At 40.2% G+C, this 16,090-nt stretch overlaps 1 protein-coding gene across 1 annotated transcript in view; it reads left to right on the forward strand.

Moving 5' to 3' along the window:
* enox2 (ecto-NOX disulfide-thiol exchanger 2) overlaps nt 1-16,090 on the forward strand; it is a 119,890-nt gene that overhangs the window by 83,831 nt on the left and 19,969 nt on the right. The window contains exons 5-8 of the mRNA XM_022759948.1: nt 3,901-4,107; nt 7,579-7,812; nt 9,293-9,505; nt 12,762-12,868. Coding sequence (XP_022615669.1) covers nt 3,901-4,107; nt 7,579-7,812; nt 9,293-9,505; nt 12,762-12,868 — 761 coding nt within the window. The remainder of the gene's footprint in view (nt 1-3,900; nt 4,108-7,578; nt 7,813-9,292; nt 9,506-12,761; nt 12,869-16,090) is intronic.

Here is a 16,090-nt window from a genome sequence, read left to right on the forward strand (position 1 = left end):
TCAAGCGCCTTTCTGCATCCTTCTCTTTTTTCTTTACAAACCATCTCCATCCATCTCTGCCTCAACCTCTCTTTCACTTACTTTTCTTTTGTCACTTTTTCCCCATTCACTTATCTATTGCAGAAGTGGTGTACTACCTTCTTTTTTTTCTCTAAATGGTTTTCAGAGGCTGCACTCAACATTTTGACCTGTGGACTCACTTTGACTGTCAAATTTGACATCACACTCTGTATCGTCCGTCTCTCTTACTCTTCCAAACTTCTGAAAGGCCGTCTGAGAGATATTTTATAATTACCTTTCAGGAAAAGATGAAGCACATTCTTTTGAGCTTTGAGGATACAAGCAGTGTGTACCAGTGTTACACATGCACAAATATACACACTCCATTAAGCCGGAATGAAGGAGAATGTCTAACTAGTATAAATTATTTTTTGTATTTCTTTCTAAATGATTAAATAATATTTAAAAAATTGCAGAATAGCAGTCAGAGGAATTCTTCAGCTGCTCCGTTAGTTTTTTTTAATTGAATAATCTTTAAGTCCATTAAATGAATTAAATATTTTTGTGATGCTAGAGGTTTTTGCCCTGTCATTTTAATTATTGAATAATCTTTTAAAGATACACTTACATAAATGAATAAAACCCTGAAAAGCAGCCAGATATCTTTTAAATCATTCATCCAAGACACTAATAACAGCTGACTAATACACAAAGATGGAACGTCCCAGTTTGTTAGAATGTGCCAATACAGGGTCTGTTTCTCCCTGTGATAAATCTTCATGTGTACAGGTTAATGCTTATTGTTTGTTTGTGTGTTGGTGATGTACTAAACGTGTTCACTTCAGTGTGTGTAAACGTAGTTTATCTTCTGAATAACAGTCCTCAGAGGGTTGAAGCCTCCTCCCTGTAGCAGCCCCTCCAACTATAAAAAGGTGCTTAGCCCAGTCCAGGTGATGGATGATGATGACTTGTGCTAGAGAAACAGACCAGTGGGTGGTCGCTCAGACGGCGGGCCTCTGGGACGGGCTGGACTGAGAATCAGCCGGTGTGTTTGCATTACAGCAGCCTCCATATTTGCCCGAAGTAACATATCAAAGTGAAAGCACATCAGCCAGTTTATTAGTCAGCCAACATATCAAAATACAGTCTACTAATTTCCCAAGATTCAAAACATACTTAAGTATGTTGTAAGTGTGCAGAAAAATAGAAAATGCTGTATGTTATAATTCAGTCCAAAAAACAGATTCAATTCTGTTGTAATTTTTGAGGTAGTTTGTTTTGTTTCTGAATTGTATCGTATTATTCTATTAGTTCTTTTTAATATTTTGACCTTCAGTATATGCAAATAAGTTGGAAAAAATATTAGAATCATAATATAACCAGTCAACATCTTGTCTCTCCCTCCTGTTTATTCAGTTGCTCTTTTTTTCTACTCTGGACCCTGTATCTACCCTCTCCTCCTCCCTCCTCCTCCGTTTCTCTGTCTGCATTTCAAAATGAATGGCCTTGAAGTCTCACATTTGCTCATAGGGGCTCACATACGAAGTTTGGACAAATATTTCTTTTTAAACTCTGTCTGGCACCCACATTTTATGAGTAATCCGCCAAAGCTCACTCTGTCCGTCTCTGCCTTAGGTTTATGTGCTTATTTTGTTTGCATAAAAATCCAATCACTCGGACTGTTCACAAAGGCTTTCACATATTGTATGATATCATGTATTTATTATACTAAGTCACGCTCCACCCCCCAGCCAGGTGCAAAACAACTGAAAGGAGATGAAAAACGACCACAGACATATAAAAACGATGCAAACCATAAGATGACCCAAAGAAACACAAACAACTACAAACAATGCAAACAACCATAAAGAGACAAAATAAAAAAAAAACGCTTTCAAAAGAACCACAAAGAGACACAGCCTGGGTGTTCTTGCCCCTTCCTAGGAGGAGTGGGGCAGTGGGGGGTGGAGTGGAGGGGGTCGGGTGCAGTTTATTATTTAAAACTGCTCTTCCCATTTGAGTTTTTAAACCCACTCCTGGCTAATAGGAGGCATCTTTGCAGGAGCCCAAACGACGTCAGCTGAATGTAAAACAGCAATAAAAGCTCAAACTGCTGAGCTCCTTACTTTGTCTTGTAGAATTAGACCAGCCGTCTTGCTTAGAAACGTCATATCAGCTATTTGTATCGTATCATTCTTTCTTTCACGACCCAGCTCTTGTACTACAGGACTACAAGCTTGGAATGAAGACAGCACAGTAAATAAGGAAAGCTTCTTTAGCACTTAGCTCCTCACCACCATCAATCAATCAGTCACTTTATTTGTACTCAAAGGACATCTGGTTGTGCAGCAGTAAAACACACAAGAACACATCATATAAAGACAATAAAAAAAAAAAATGCAGTTTGCCCAAGTTAAATAACATAAAATTAAATTAAAGACACCAAGTACCAGTGATTTAATTAATTTAATTTGTAATTTTTCTGTTTGATAGTGAAATAATTCTGATGCAAAATCAACATTACTGCACCCAACAAATGCTGTCTTGAAATCCTTTTGATCGTACTTGAATAAAACCTCAACACATCTGAATTTCTCCACTTGGTGCTGATCAACCAGACCCTGGTGATACTCCTCAGGTATCAAACCAAGTTCAACCCCACGTCTTTTCACCGTGTCCATATCTATAGTGGTGGAAGCATCACTAGCCGCTATTGCAAAGCCTTTTCTAGCAGACGCACAGAAATACATCATGCTCAGCGTTCCACTGATTAGCTCGTTCACTCCTCATAGACCCTGCTAATCACATTCATCATGGATGAGAAGCCTGATCTATTGGAGATTAGATCAGTCAACACTCATCTGTGTTGAATAAGTGATTTCTGCAATGCAGGGGACCTTCCACATGAGAGGATTTGCAATCACTTTGTAGCCAAAAGGATTTCATTTTCATGCATGGAATCGTTGGATATTAACATTTATCTAACAAAAAACGATCTGAGCATATTGCTCCAAGTTATCATTATTCATGCATTAAGCTTTATCATTTTTTAGGTCACAAGTGCTATGTTTTAAATATGACTTAATTGAATTTTGTAGCATCAGGCTCCAGAATGTGGTCTGTTTTCCTAAGTCTTTGATCGTATTATAGACGGACTTCTAGTTGAAATGCTGGTGTGACCCAGCCCTCATTCTTCTCAGTCTGAATGTGGAGTCTGACCTCTGGATTTATGTATCGTTCATGCCTTCTGGATATTATGTAATTTCTTTTGCATAAGAACTCCAATAACTGCAGTGAGTCTCCTCGTTGCAGTTATTGGAAAGCCACTTTCCTCTCCTTAAATTGTTCTATCATACATAATAAGATTTATTGAAGATATATATAAGATATATTTGAACTTCTATGCATGTTTAATATATTGATACACCTGGTAAACACCCAGGCGTTTGTTATTTGATGATGCAGATTGAATCAGTGCCATTCAAATGACATTTAAAGTAAGAATTGAATAAATATATTTTTGAATTGGAGCAGCTGCTTCTATTCTGTACAATCTCTGTATAATGTTGTTATTTGTATTTTCTTTTATTGACTGATTTCTATTTGAGTAAAAACAAAAGACCGAAAATCAGACCTGCTCCTCAGGTCTGCCAGAATGATTTACGGCAATAGTTTGATCAAAACATTATGTTCTTGCCATTGGATATATTTTCTTCAGCTGCTCAAAAAGCATAATTCATACTCAAAACCAAGTTTCATTGTTCGTCTTTTGAATCGTGTGTATTTCCGCTGTATTATTGCTGCATGAATGCAAATGCTCACAGTTTCATTACTCAGGTTTTTTTTCCCAGCCCAGTCTTCATATTATTATCTCCCCTTTGTTCCACTACTTCTGCCCAGACCTTCCTCCTCCAGCCACAAGAGAGCGCCCCCCAGGGTGTAAGACGGTGTTTGTCGGGGGTCTACCAGAGAACGCCACCGAGCAGCTGATCATGGAGGTCTTCGGACAGTGTGGTGACATCACCGCCATACGCAAAAGCAAGAAGAACTTCTGCCATATCCGATTCGCTGAGGAGTTCACGGTGGACAAGGCTCTCTTCCTGTCAGGTAAGCTGTCATTACTCTGAAACCTTCATCTTATTCATTGTGTAAGTGCTTATTTGTATAATATTTCAGTCAGTAAGTACCACTTAGATAAATGTCAAGCAAGAATACAGAGTTGCAAAGTGGCTAAAACCCTTCTTCATTTTTCCCATAGACAGTGTTATGTGACTCACAGTTGGAGCACTAAAAGGCTGAGATGGTCATGAAACTTGAAAATAAAAAGAACAGGTGTGTCAGAAAAGATCTGGTTATATAGGTTATATGATAAAGTTGAAGCCTTTGCACTTGAAGGAGTTTCCTGTGACAGAGCGCAGCACAGTGTTATGTCCACCATCCACTGTGTGTAAGAGTCAAAGCTTCTGCTGTTGAGACAAATAATTTTACAGTCTGCAGTTTAAACTACCTAACACCTTTGGATTCTGGGTAATTTTTTAAATGAATTCAGCATCAGCGGCATCATGTTTTGGTCACAACTGAAACAACACAGTATTTTGAATTTGCCTCACAACTGATTCGTACCTTCCTCTCCATAGCAACGGCAGCAGAGCCTCATGGGTATTGTATTATTTAGAGCTGTCCGTCATGCCAAGCCTACACAAAAAAAATATAGATTTTTCAGAAGAAAAGTTGAAATAATTAAAACTAGTATTCATATCACCACATACCTAAAGGATCATTGAATTATTCAGGATACTCCCATGTGTTGATGTCAAGGAGATCATGAAAATAAGATTTTGAAATGGGAATTCAGAGTGGAGAGAAAAATACTTACAGAACCAGCGGCTTCGATTTTCACACCTCTATCAGGGTAACTGTAAGAAAGGACAGTTAGTACACTCACAGTGGTTGAGAATAGTCAGAGGCTCTGACAACAGAAGATGTAACTTACCATTAAGGCAAAATAAGCAGCTAGTACACATGTGATGGAAGCTTATCGTTTCTTATCTTATCTTCATTTTCGCAGCAGCTTCTAGAGCCCAGATGTCTTAAATCTCTGTGCAAACTGCTGGCCACATATTCCTGCTTTAAAAAAACCATTTAGCGTAGCGGCCAATTCAGTAGTATTCTCAGCATTATTAAGTGTGTGTGTGTGTGTGTGTGTGTGTGTGTGTGTGTGTGTGTGTGTGTGTGTACAAATCAGTTTGAATGAGAGATCTTGTTATTTCATCTGCCTCTGTTCTTATGGTGAGATGTGGGAGCTGAGGGTTCATATATTAGCCAGATGACAAAGCTGTGTAGTTTTCCCATAAATAATACCCCACACACAGAGAGACACACACACACACACACACACACACACACACACACAGACAGACTGAAGCAGAAACCCCCAAAACCCATTGATTTCTTTTCCTGTTTGCCCTGGCATCCACCACTACTCCCCTCTTCTATGATGAGAGGATGTTTGGCCTCTCGGTGAATCACACTGGGCATCATTACTGTGTCCGGAAAGAGCATACAATCGCATGTGTACACAAACACACACTGAACACTCTGTATGATCATTTCAACCAAATTAAATCACAAAATGGGAATGATTTCATTTCAAATCTGCAACCAGCCATTAGTGAAAACTGAGTCAGGAGGAGAGAGTGAGGATAAGAGGGAAGTAGTGAGGAGAAGAGGGGGTAATGAGAGAGATTGTGGCCTATCAGTGCCACTAGAGAAGTAATTACCCTCCCTAAGTTTTTTCTCTTGTATTGACAAAAGGATGCAGGCCTTCTTACTCCACAAAATCCCACAGCTATAGTGTGAATTCAAAGGGATCCAACAAGCGAAATAGGTAACTGTAAGGATAAAGGGAGAGGTAGACCCCAATGAAAGAGCGTGCTCAGTCACTTTTATCTTTGTTGTCTGTGAAAATGGTCTAAAGACAATTTATGGAAGGTGACAGAAAGCGAGTTGCCATTGGGCCAGAAAGAAACCCCACAACTTATAGACTAAAACTCATTTGCGTACCCTTTCTGTCTCATGCTCCTGTTTCCCCATGTTGCTATTCAGTTTCATCAAATTCACGCCTCCGGGCATGTTTTTAATTTGCATTAAAAAGATGCATGGTGTCCCTAATTTCACTGATCTGTTTTGTTTTGTGTTTTTTTTTTTTTTTTTTTCATTTTCATGAGCTGCCTAGAAGGTGTAAAACTTTAGTGATTATTATATAGTGTATATTTGCCAAGTCACTGAGGAATGAGCATAGTTTAATAGAAGAGTGACTGTTAGATGTGAATGCAAAGAGTAAACTTGAAAGCTGTCAAAATTAGAAGCATTCGGGCGTTGCACTGCTGCAGTGGACCAAGGTGGAAACCACGTAACCATGACTTCCTCAGTCTGAATCTGACTAGTGATCTTTGTCACATGTCACCCTCTTCTCTCTCTCCCCGTGTTACTTGTCGCTCTCTGCTGTCAGATATTTAATAGCAGGACTAAGAGTCTACACGCTCTGTGAGCACTAAACACAAAGCACGGTTGAAGCTGATGGGACTGTCATTAATTTTGCAGGTATTTGGTCAGAGACCAGAGTATTGATTACATTAAATTTTGACCTCATGATGGTGCTAGACAAAAAGTAAAGGGATCACAAAAAAGATATTAGTTCATCATCGAAGGGGGACATCACTGTGTTTATAAAAAAAAAAAAAAAATTTTTTTTAAATAAATAAATAAAAAATTCACAGCAATCAGGATTCGTCTCTGTGCCATCTTGTCCCAGTGTGGTCATCTGTTATACTCTATCTGCTCACCAGATGTTCCCAGATGACTTTCTTTCTGTTTACATATCCACCTGCTTCCCTGTTTTCTATTCCCAATCTCCTGAGCTTCCCTGGTCACTCACACTAGATAACCAAAGTGCCAACCATACTGTTAGCATGGCTAAAAAAAAAAAGCTAAATGTATGCTCTGTCTCATTTCAGATACTTCCAGTCGTACACTTCCAGGTAGTACTCGATGGGTAGTGTTGTCTCAAATGAAACATGGCCATTGCGCACTTAAAAGAAATGAAGATTGTCGCTGGCTTCTATCTGACAACAGTATCATGGTACTTAGTTAAAACATGAAAATAGTTTGGTCGGCACTTTGGCTTTAGGAAGTGTCCAGTGTTTCACACTCAACTTTTTGATTATGTGTACACCATCAGTGTACTCACAGTACACTGTATGTTGCCATAATTGTCAGAGTGAATGCACAGATGCATTCAGAATAGCAAGTGTAAGTACACAAAAACGTGAAATGAGACAAAATTTGTTAGTAAAAAGCTTCTTTTTTCTTTAGAATTAGGTTCATTTACAAAGCTGTAGTATGCAAAGCACACTGTGAAAATGACATCAAACTGTCTGAGGATACAGATTAACTCACTTTAATTGGTAAGCTCCCTGCTGTCCCATCTGCTTCTCCCCATTATATTTGCTTATTCCCTTTTCCACCTCCTTCCATCTTTTTTTTAGTTTTTAATTTTTTACACTTTTGTCTGCCAAGGTTATCGTATCCGTTTGGGCTCCAGCACAGACAAAAAAGACACTGGTCGTCTTCACGTGGACTTCGCCCAGGCCAGAGACGACCTCTACGAGTGGGAGTGTCGCCAGCGAATGTTGGCCAGAGAGGAGAGGCACCGGCGCAAGATGGAGGAGGATCGCCTGCGGCCACCCTCCCCTCCTCCCATCGTCCACTACTCCGAGCACGAGTGCAGCCAACTGGGAGACAAGATCAAAGGTTGGTAGCTATGGCAAAGTAAAACATGTACAGTGTATGTACTGCATGCATGATGTGATGGCACAGACCGACATAAAGGAGAAAAGAAGTAAAACCTTGATACGTGGAAGAAAAGTGTTTTGTTTAATCATCCCAAGGGTGTTTTACGAGCACAGCACAAATTCAATTTGTCTCATTGTTAAAGAGCAAACCTAAATGGAACCACTCGTGGCACTACTGCACTTCATGCAAACGACAGATTAACAAGGCAGGGGATAAGGGAGAAGATCAGATGTGTTATGTGTGTTTGCAGCGGGTTCACAATGCAAGCCATGACATTACAGGAACAGTCTGGAACAAACTGACAAAGTAGTTCACTGATGTTCTAACAAATTCAGGGAATTTGTTTTCAAAAGACATTACACACAGGCTGTTAAACACAGGATATCAGTTTACTCTCCCCTCAGCACATACTACTCTCTTATCTTGTCCTTTCTCCTCTACTCTCTTCATGGCACTCTGTTCCTCTCAGTTCGCTCATTGTGTCCACTTTCTCTCCTCCACTCTACTTTGCGTCTCTTTCTGGCTGAATAAACTTGTTTCACTAATGAGCAGTGACACTTCCAGGTCTCAGTCACAGTTGCTTGATAACAAAATGGCTGTGACTTTCGGCCTCTCTACCATCTGCGCGTGTCTTTTTGAGCTCTTACTTCCCTGGCCCTGGTCTAAGGACCTAACATGGTGTCGTTTTAGCCGTGGTTTGGTATCTGATCACTTTGGGCTGCTGTGGTGAAACATATCCCTGCTATTTGCTACAGATGTAGGTTTACTCTTTTCCACCCAGAGGGAAAAAAGGGGTTTAGACTTTTTCAGTGCCAGTTTTATTCCTTTACTCCAAATCCAGTTACACCTTTTGATGACAAGAAGCTCACATGGGAACCACCTCTAAATGGGTTTCATACCTATTTTCTACTTCTTTCTTAGTGTCCCTGAGGTGTCATTAAGGTACATAATGTTGTTTTTTGTCATGCCACCACGCAGACAATTACTGGGTTGTCTGTCTGTACATCCGTATGTCCCAGCTCAGTAACGCCTTGAGGGAATTTCTTCAAATTTGGCACATGTCCCTGAGGTAACTCAAAGATGAACTGATTAGAATTTTGTGGTCAAAGGTCAAAAGTCAAGTGACCTCACAAGACACATTCTTGGCCAAATAAACAACTAACTTTACTTCTTCTGCTTTCCAGTGTCCCATGCTGCCATATTACTTTAAATGTATCTGTATTCAGCTGTATATTATGTGAAATGCCTGTCACCTACCAGAAAGCATTGCCTAATTTACATACTCATGGATTATGACTGAAATGTTCACTTTTATAAGGTTGTAATCGTTTTCAGCTCACCAACTGTTGCAATATCTGGGGCTGATTGAAGATTTCCTTTTACCGTCCTGAAAAGAGTCTGACTCCTTCCTTTCTCTGTCCACTCACCTCTCGGCCAGACGATGGCAAGTTTGCTGAAGCAGTGCGTGTGCTCCTGACCTGGCTGGAACGAGGTGAGGTCAACCGCAGGAACGCCAACAACTTCTACTCCATGATCCAGTCGTCCAACAGCCACATCCGCCGGCTAATGAGCGAGAAGAGTCAGCATGAGAAGGAGATGGAGGAGGCCAAAGAGAAGTTCAAGACTGCTCTGGCAGGCATACTGGCTCAATGTGAGTCTTACATCTTTGATCACACACACTGCAGACTTGGATGTATGATGCAATATATCCTGATGATACCGTAAAGAATCTTTTAAATGAGTCCAAAAATGAGTTCATGATCACACTGGGAGGGTAACTCATTTAAAGTTTGCCACTAGTATACTCCTTGTCATGCAGTATATGTGCAGGAAGAGGATAAGAATGAGTCCAGTCCTTTCTTGGTAAAGTTTCAGGTTCGGTGTAAGTTTTTTTTAATTTTAGGACCATACACACCACATTAACATATTATGAGTTACAGCGCATTATACAGGTTGGCAAAGGCAAAATTGTTCCGGGAGTTCTGAAATCCTCTAAAAAGTAAGTATGATACTGTTCGCAGCCGCACATTAACTCTCATGATGCACAGAGCATGGGTGTACAGCACTGTAAACATCAAAGCAATACACGTTGTGGATATAAAGGTTTTTTAGATTAATAGCCTCATAGAAACCATCTTGTTTGGTGCTAATTTGTTGTTGGGAGGATGGCTAAAGGTAAGTTTATTTTCCTTCCTCACCATGGTATCCCTGGTATCACTCAAAACCACTAGGGATTCAGAGGTGTCCTGCTCCTTTTTCGTTACCGCCAAGATACAAAATATCTTAAAGATCAGAGGAATAAAAATCTATTGTTGTTAGCGTTGAAAGATAAAGAGAAAACTGGAGGTGAATGTTATTCAGTTTGCCTTCAGATGAAAGTAGTAAGTGGCCCAACACATTTATTGCATGAATGCAACACAGGCCAACATGTAAAGTAAATCCCTGCTGAGCTCATCTAAGTTGATTAAAGGCCAAAGGCAAATGACACTGCTCCTACAGCACACATCTTTTGGCAGCTTTAGCTGTGTAGCTGTTGGTTTACATACAGCCTGCAGCATTTTGTCTGAACACATATCCCATCATACACATGTACATAGGATGTAAAGATTCCTGAAAACAAACTTTTTTGATTTATTTATTGTTTATTAGGTAAGCAATACATGTAGAAGACATAGAGGGTGCATGTGGGTGTATGGGTGTGTTTGTGCTGATTAGCTATCCTCCAACATTTCAGCCTGTATGTCTTTGAAGACTCTCAGTCATCCAGGTCACGGTGTCTCTAAGAGCTATAGGAAGGTCAACTGAAGGAGCCTCTTCAGTTCTAACAATTAGAACCAAAGAAGCCTTTCAGATGACTGTTTCATCCGTCATCAGAAAAGCTTTTTTGGTTCTAATTCTTCAAGAACTGCAGGCAAGTCCACTTGCCTTTATGTAGCTCTTAGAGATTTCAGCCTGTACAAACACTTTCCTAATCACTTTGCCTTCCCTTTGGTGCATTGCTGGTCATATTAATGATAACACAGAGACCGACGTCCTTTGAGGAGGTCTTACCTGGGAACAACCCGTGTTGACCCACGTTACAGAAGACATATTCTTACCTAGTCCTTAGTGGTGTCTCACCATACACCATACAGATGTGCTCATTTTATGTGCCCTGGTTTTGAGATATTGCCGTATCAATCTTATGCTTCTACCTCACCACAACAGAGGTGCAGAGAATTTAATCTGTAATGCTCAAAACATTGAAAAAATACACGTGAAAAGACAGAAACAAAGTCCCTTTCACCTCACTGAAGAGTTTCTATTTGAACTACTTTCTACTGTATTGTAAACAAGTAGAATCCAAAAATGTTTCAACATACTTACATGTAATATACTTGCATATATGCTGACAGCCCTGAAAGTGTGTCTGTACTGTTCCTCTCTTCTCTGCCTTCACCATCGATGTGCACCATCAAATTACATGGTGCTGGGAAGATGCTATTGATCCCTGTAGTGTTCTCTCTCTCTCTCTCTCTCTCTCTCACTGCTCAGCAAACACACACACACGCACACCCTTAGCTGGTGGTCTTATTGACCAGATCAGAGTTAAAAGGTCTGATCCTAATAAGACACTTTGACCCAAAATAAATAAATAAATAAATAAATAAATGAAAAGCTCGCTCAGCTCAGTCCAGTGTTCCAGCTTCTCTCCTGTGGTTTCGTTACAGCTGTACTGGAGCTGTAACTTTAAAGGCTTGAAGCTTGCTGTTGTTCCTCTTAAAAGAAGATCTAAATCTGTATAGAGAAGGTAAATCATGAATACTGTGCTACTTCAGAGAGCTGTCCTTGGGCAAAGTTCTTAACAGCTCACTGCTGTAGTGGAGCAGCACAGTGGTCAACAGTGGCAAAACTTAAAGTAGGTTATTTTTGGCAGCTGCCAGTTGCATAGCGAAATTTCCCCTGTTAAACAAACGTTAAACAAGACAAAGTCTGCTGCCATATTAACTGGTCTGTGAGCCTGTACTTGGGCGCAGTGGGTCGTTGTCAACACGCTGATGTTGTCAGCAGGTATAATATTTGTGTTTAGCATCTTAGCATGCTAACACTTGCTACAGAAACTTCAGCAGAAGCGGTATAGTATGAGAATGTTATTAGTTTTGCAGATATTTGGCTGTACATCAAAGTATTCAGCAAATTAAAATTTTGGCCTGATGAATGTCACTAATTGAAAAGTCTAGGGATCAATTAAGTTATTAAAATTCATCCTGAGAGGGACGTGATTATTTGTACCAAATTTCATGGCAATCCATTCTAATAGTTGTCAAGACACTCAAAACCAAAAATGTCAGCTTCATGATGGCACTACAGCAAAGGTCAGAGGAACATCGTAGTCATTAGTATTCATCCTCTGTAGCAATTTTAGATCTGAATCAAAGTGGTGAACAGTATTGCCCTCCCCATTGAGGAGCCACAACACTAACCTGGCTAATAAAAACCAAGTCAGTCGTAGCAGAGCTACAGCGTTCAAGGATTTTATTCTTTACGAGCCAGTATATCATATATAATTTAAGTTTGTTGGAGGAATGTATGATTTATTGAAGTTCAGTTTTGCGTGTGGGAACTACCTAACCAACCGTCCACAAGATGATGCACTGGCATCAGTTGGTAAGTAGATCACACGCTTGCACACACATATAAAAACACACACACACACACACACACACACATACATAAAAACACACACACACACACAGACAGAGACAAACACACACACACACACACACACACACACACACACACACACATTTCTTTACATCCCTAGTTGACTCCACTTTCTCACTCCTCTGCTCCTTCCCACCTGCCCTCTGTCTTTCTCTCTCTCTGTCTCTGGATGATCTCTGGTCCTTCCCTGCATCCCGCCACAGTTGAACAGATTGTGTCTGTATTCCAAGCTGCTTCCAAACAAAAGGCATGGGACCATTTCTCCAAAGCCCAACGCAAGAACTTGGACATGTGGCACAAACAAGCAGAGGTTGGTACACTTTGATTTCATTCTGTTGTTCACATGATTTATGGAAAATTAGACTTGATCCCATTTTGTTCTGCACCTGTGTCATTGTAAAGTTCTTTTATTTTTCAAATGATAGTTAGAACACTTACATTAGGGCTATGTTATGACACTCAAAGTAAAACAGGAGAATAAAAAGTAGGGGATGTCAGAAGTGAAAAGAGCAGACTCCTTCTTACAGTAAGTACTTTGAATGAAGCCAGCATACAGAACAGATGCCTGCTCACTCCAGCCAGTATAAGATCCACACACTCCCAGGTCCAAACCTCTGCCCCTTCCTCCTCCTCCCCTCTTCCACCACTGCCCTCCCTTGTGAAGTGATACGAGCTGCTGGGTGAGTTTTCCATCTCAAAGGTTGTCCAGGACACAGGTAAATCTGTACAAGTCTTCTTCCCCTGCACCAGCAAATTTGAAACTTTTTTTTTTTTTTTTTTTTTTTGAGTAGATAATTAAATGGGAACATCTTGAGAGATAAAAGCTTATTCATTTTCAAATCAAACAGCATTTTTGTCATCTACTATCTGCTCGCCAATTTTTCTCTCGCTGCCAAATGGAGCATTAATTAGCATGATGATGGGTTGTATGTAATGGAGGGTCTGTGAAGATCCTCAGTCGTTCAGGCCATAGTATTTCTAAGTGCTATACAAAGTTGTGAACTGAAGAAGCCTTTCAGATGAGAGGGGCAACGTCCTCAAGAACCTCAAGCAAGTCCAGCTGCCTTCATATAGCACTTAGAAGGAGGGTCAGGAGTGTGTTGTAGTCCTGGGTCTAATGGATCACATATTATCATATCTGATTGGTAAGTCTCTTTGAACCTCAGTATGAAAAAACAGCAATTTAAGGTGTAATTTAGTGCCAAATTCAGACATGCACATGCACAAAAATAACCTCTCACACAGCAGAAGCACCACTCAACCTGTACAAAAGCTTCTCTTTAAAAGGTAGGTGATGCAAAGAAAACATGTTTCTCTGATGTTGAGATTTGCAGCAGAACCATGAAAATAGTCAAATAATCTAAAACTTAACCATCGTGTAACCATGGAGATCTCTTAACACACACTTGATGAGTAAGTAGAAAGCTGAATGATGCATGTTTATACACAAATATTTGAGTACATCCCTGCTTGTGTGACGTCAGTAAAGATGACTTTTGTGTTGTTGCCTTCCCTCGCTCAGACCTTGAGGGTCTCTCAGGGAGCTGCTCGTTGGAGAACGGCTCTCTTCTATATATACACTCTAGCAGGAAGTATTAAAATCTATTATGTGGATGGCAGTGTTTCCAGGCCTCAGGGATCTGTCCGTTCTTTCCCAGACTTCTTCAACTTCCTTTGTAGAGTTTCTGTATACACACTACATACACCAGGGAGTACAGCATGGCCATAGATGCAAGAGAAGAAACCACTGCGGGTTGACACTCCACTGCTGAATATGTCCTCATTCAGAAAACATTGTTATGAAGAAATCCTTTAAATGACGTCATGGTTCAAACATTCTTTGTAGTTTTTCCTCTTCGGGCTGGTTTACACTTTTCAGTAGCTGTGAGAATAGACTTTGTCATTCAAAGTCAAACCACATAGAGTGTGTGTGTGTGTGTGTGTGTGTGTGTGTGTGTGTGTGTGTGTGTGTGTGCGCGCGCACGTATGTGCACGTGTGTGCATGCGTGCTCAGAGAGATGAAGTTGTTTGGACTCCAAACTCTTACAGCAGGTACAGCAGTGGCCTGAACTCAGTCTGTATTTCTCTGCAGCTGTCTGAGCAAGGTTATACACAGACCACCGAATAATCTGTGAACGATAGGTGAGGTCACACTCAACTGGTAAAAATAAGCCCCCCCATAAAAGTAATTGAAATATAGATTAACTAGATTAACAAAAGTATTTTCCCAGCTTCCATAATCAACATTTTTTTATATTAAATGTTTATATTATGTGAAAGGGTTCATTCATTGCGAAAAACCTACAGATAATTATTACCTGACGGTGCAGTTCCCCTCAGCTCTACAGTGTTTTCCAGTAGCAGCACGAAGCAGTTTTCAGCAGAAATCTCTCAAAACCAGCTGTACACCACCTGCCCAGCAGCAAACAGCAGACAGACGACGAGGTTAGTGACAAGCTGATGAACACAATGGAGCATTTAGCAAAAGCTAAAGAGCCAGAATTTAATCTCTGAAGTTAGTAGAGGCCAAAAAAAAAAGGAGCTAAAAGGCGAATGAACATTGGATCTAAATTAATCAAATTCCCAGAAACACAATGCTAAACGAATGTTTCTCTGTGTCTGCTGGATGTGTCTTTCAGTGACAGCTTGCCAACAAATTCACTATACCAACTTTTTAAGGTGAGAATATTTAATAATGTTGTATTTATTCAATATAGTATGATAATATTTTGATATTGGGTATCTGCTCATAAATGTTGATTAAATGGCCTGTGTATCTGACGCATTGAAATAACACAGCTGTAGACTTATTGATCTCACACACCTTATTTTTTATGAGTGTCATGATTAGCTTAAATTGTTGATATGACGGTAGGGAAAATTGAATTGAGAGAATGCCACCCCAGACAGTGACATCTCACTCTGTTGGATTTGTTAGAGCTAAAGAAACGCATGGTTGTACAGTGGTGTTACAGAGCAGAGGTTGTTTACACACAAACTATCTTTAATGTAGTGGTGACAGCCAAGTTTAATTTAGGTTTGTCATCAAGTTACTCACAGAATTCACATGAATTAGTGACATCTGATATGATGAAAGCGACACTCAGCATCAGCTAAAACTGAGAAGCTGCTAGCTGAATGTCATCTCCACTCCTCTGCTAATGATTACTAGTGTCAAAGCTTAGTGAATCAGTGTATTTTTCCAACCTCAGTGTCTGAACTCAATCACTCACCACCGCACCCAAATAATATTTCATTTTCACACACACTAATTTTCACCAGGTTTTGCGGTGGGATGCTGCACTGTTGAGCCCGGCTGTTAAAGAAGAGAGCAGCAGAGTATAGTAATGAAAGGATCGGATTCTCAGATCAGTTTTCTCAGATCTACTAATTTCACATTAATAATATAGACATGCCTTAAAGGCTGCAGTGTATAGGACTGGCAGCCACTAGCCAGTGTAAAGAGCATAGGTAAGTAAGTGCTGTTGCTCAGGGGTAGTGTATCATCAAATAGGCAACCAGTTTCACTCAG

This window comes from Seriola dumerili, unplaced genomic scaffold (assembly GCF_002260705.1).
Source record: "Seriola dumerili isolate Sdu_G_001 unplaced genomic scaffold, Sdu_1.0 BDQW01000331.1, whole genome shotgun sequence".
Taxonomy (NCBI): Eukaryota; Metazoa; Chordata; class Actinopteri; order Carangiformes; family Carangidae; genus Seriola; species Seriola dumerili.